Source organism: Echinops telfairi, unplaced genomic scaffold (assembly GCF_000313985.2).
Source record: "Echinops telfairi isolate 266 unplaced genomic scaffold, ASM31398v2 ScPeMD7_3533;HRSCAF=4204_1, whole genome shotgun sequence".
Lineage (NCBI taxonomy): Eukaryota > Metazoa > Chordata > Mammalia > Afrosoricida > Tenrecidae > Echinops > Echinops telfairi.
Genome location: NW_022107432.1, coordinates 21,026,496 through 21,029,799, shown reverse-complemented (window position 1 = coordinate 21,029,799; position 3,304 = coordinate 21,026,496). Strand labels below are relative to the sequence as shown.

Genomic DNA, 3,304 nt, shown 5'->3' with positions numbered 1-3,304 from the left:
AGGTTTTCCGTTTCCCTGACTCCTTCTCTCTCCAGTCCCTGATTCGTACTTTCTTTGATAATTCAGGGAGCTGTCAGAGGTCAGATGACAGGCTCACTCTGCTGTCATGGCTGGGTGCTGTCTAGATAAGTCCATGTCACTGAGCAGAATTACCCTGCAGAGCTGCGTAGGCCATCAGCTTAATGGGAACAGGCCTTCAAGCCTTTTCTCTTGTGGAACCACTGGTGGGTTCAAACACCAACCTTGTAGTTAGCAGTGAAGCGCTTAACCTTGTACTACCAGGGACTCCTTTTGTGCTACCCATCCATAGCCAGACCGAGTGACAGACATGTGGTGCTGGAGGAGAAGAACCACGTAAACAGTTACTTAACTATCATGATCATAGGTGAGCGAGAAGACATAAACATTCAGACACATATCTCAAGTCCCGTATGCTTCATACTAATGAAGTAAATAACAAGTTAGACACAGAGCCAAGCGCATAGAGGAGTCAGCTGAAAACAAAGAGAACTTAAATACGTTTTGTTGTGGTGGTGTTGTGTGTTTTTTTTGGGGAGGGGGGGTTTGAATTAAGCTCAGTCAATGTTTTGAGAAATAGAGAGGGTCCCAAGTGACCAATTTTTTTCTCTTTGAGATTACATTTCAATAAAGGAAAGAACGTAAGCAACGTAAAAATAAGCTTGGTTGGTTTGGCTGGTACCATTTTCATACATCTAGGGGAGAAGGTAGTAAATAAAGTTTCTGCAACCCTAAGTGCTGCTTAGAGGAAAATTAAATCACTGAGTGATGCCAGGACTGATTATTCTACTGCACTTTCAAAGCAAGAGATTGCTGTCTGTGGGTCCAAAGTGGTTTCATATGGACTGCCACAGTTGTGGTTTACGCTTGAAAGTATAACCTGTCAAATTAAAAGCAGGCAAGGCCGATGCCCCTACTGGTTCCACTTTCTACTGTCTACAGTTGTGTCTACAAGTTCAGCATTCTTATATCCAGTTAAACCCTGCTATTCGGAGAGCAGAATCTCGAAACGTCTCCGTTACCCTGGCTAGAGAAGATTTTCGTTAGGACACGAAACTCCAGGAAACGGCCCATCTAATGTTCATTGCATAGCTTGCACAGAATTTCACAAGGCCTATTTTCTTTGTACTTTATCTGTTTTACCACGATGCGGACTTACCCCAATGCAATTTTAGATTCTATACATAAGGGAACGGGGATGACAGGACACCTACTGAATAAGTGGCCCAAGCTTTTTCTGGCCTGTGTTTCCGGAGAGTCCACAGATTTTCACTTGTCCCTTATTGACTCATCATTTTCCAGACCCACAGTAGCCTGCTATTATGAGCTTAGTATTACAAAATGCTCCATTTCTTTTCTTCTCCGTGATTGTGGAATGCCTTTCTGGGCAATGGGCTTGGTTGACATTAGACTTTCCCATTAATGTTTCCTATAGAGCCTTTCCTTAACAAACCTTTTTGCTTAAGGCCCATTTTGATAATCATGTTTTTAAAAATAAGGCCTCAACAATATTTGCTTTTTATGTAGTGTATCATAAGTGAAACCATGCTACTAAACAATCATATCCTGTTTAGGCCATAATGACATCAGAAATATATGTTTATCATCTGCTTTGGACAACTTAGCATGCTTTTGGCCCAAGGCGAATTTGAACTCAAACCATTTGCAGTTGCCCAAAACCAAGATAACCACACATTTCTAAGGTAATTGATACCTAAAAGGAACACTGCCTTTAGATCACAGCTCATGATCTAAGCATATGAATTCTTTAAAGAAGGTTGTTAAAGTTTATAAAGCATGTATGTCTATTGGACTTCCTCCAAAACTTAACATGACATAATTGTATTTTAGCAGGCCTAGCCTATAGACCATGATAAAGTAGGCACTTGGTACAACCTTCGAGAGTTCTGCAATTACCTTTCTTGTCTAATTTCAACAGAAGGGGAAAATGGTGACTTCTTACATGACAGTAATCTGAACAATAAGCATATTACCTTGTGGTTTGTAAGTCACTCAAATCAAATCAATCGTTTTTTTAAAAAACAAAAAGTATTTACCCTCTTGTTAATTTCATGCATAGATAGCCAAAATAAGTGGAAGGCCTGTAATATCTTCCATATACTGTTAAATACACGATTCTGTGAGCACTGCATTCAAATACACAGTTCACACAGATCTAGAGAATCCAACTCTCTGGTAATAACTCTGTGCTATTGTGATGGAAGGCATGTCACTGCCTTGAATAACTACCTCAGCCAGAAAGCCAACTCCAAGCCTGCAAGTCTAAGCTGAAAATAGTTCTTCACAAACCTGTTGGCATCAAAGGAAGAAGGGTCACTTTGCTCACAAGGAAAACTCAAATTTGAACAAAAAAAATACTGAGTGCATTATAAATAGCTTGTATGGACTGAAATAACGTTACTAAATGGAAGCTCCAAAAGTAAACTTGGAACCTCATTTTCAGAGGAGGAAACAACGGAACAGAGAACTGAAGCTGGCGCCCAAAGTCAGCTCGACCCCTTCTCCAACGCTTCGCCGGCTTTCATTCATAAAACCAATGACTTGGCGCTTCTGAAAACATCGGAAGAACATCAGAACCCAGTGGCGCGGGAACGGCAGGGTATAGGATGTTCCTATGAAAAGGAAGCACTGTACCTCCATTCTCTCCTGTTTCACTTCATCAACGTCATCGTCTTCAAGCATTGCTAACAGTTCTCCTGTCTGGTCAATGGAGCTGAGAAACTCTTGAGCAAGCTTTTGCCTTTTGTTCGTATTGCTGCTGCCAGTCAGTTTGTCTGCACAGAGATAGGGGAAGGAAAACAGAAACACCTATAGGTTTACATCACTAGCAAGTGTTACATGTTTGACTGTAGCATGTGAGATTCAGAATGGGGATTTTCTCAAAATAATCTTTAAAAAGAGAATGCTTGCATCAAAAAAGAAAGAAAGTATAAGTCATCTAGAATTAAATCATTCATGGATGTCGCGTTTAAGACTGAAATAATAAACCCCCCAGATGATCAACTGCCACAGTAACTGTGAATGGATCTAAGTCTTTTACAACACAGGGGGCTCCCAGATTTGGAAAAAGAATCTTGCTATGAAGTATTTATACCAAAACATTTAAAACAATGACAGTATTTTTTTTTAAAAAAAAGGTAAATACAAGCAAAGGAAGCCACACTGGTAACATTAATGCTAGAAATTATAGTTTCAAAGAAATGAAGTAGAATATTACCTACCAATGAAAGGACGATTACAAGAAAGACTAACTATAACTTTATGC

General features: G+C 39.9%; 1 protein-coding gene across 8 annotated transcripts in view; it reads right to left on the bottom strand.

Moving 5' to 3' along the window:
- Positions 1 to 3,304, bottom strand: part of SUPT3H (SPT3 homolog, SAGA and STAGA complex component) — a 442,749-nt gene that overhangs the window by 158,320 nt on the left and 281,125 nt on the right. For all 8 annotated transcript variants that reach the window (XM_013006777.2, XM_045294851.1, XM_045294852.1 and 5 more), the window contains exon 5: positions 2,674 to 2,813. In XM_013006777.2, the coding sequence (XP_012862231.2) occupies positions 2,674 to 2,813 (140 nt within the window). The remainder of the gene's footprint in view (positions 1 to 2,673; positions 2,814 to 3,304) is intronic.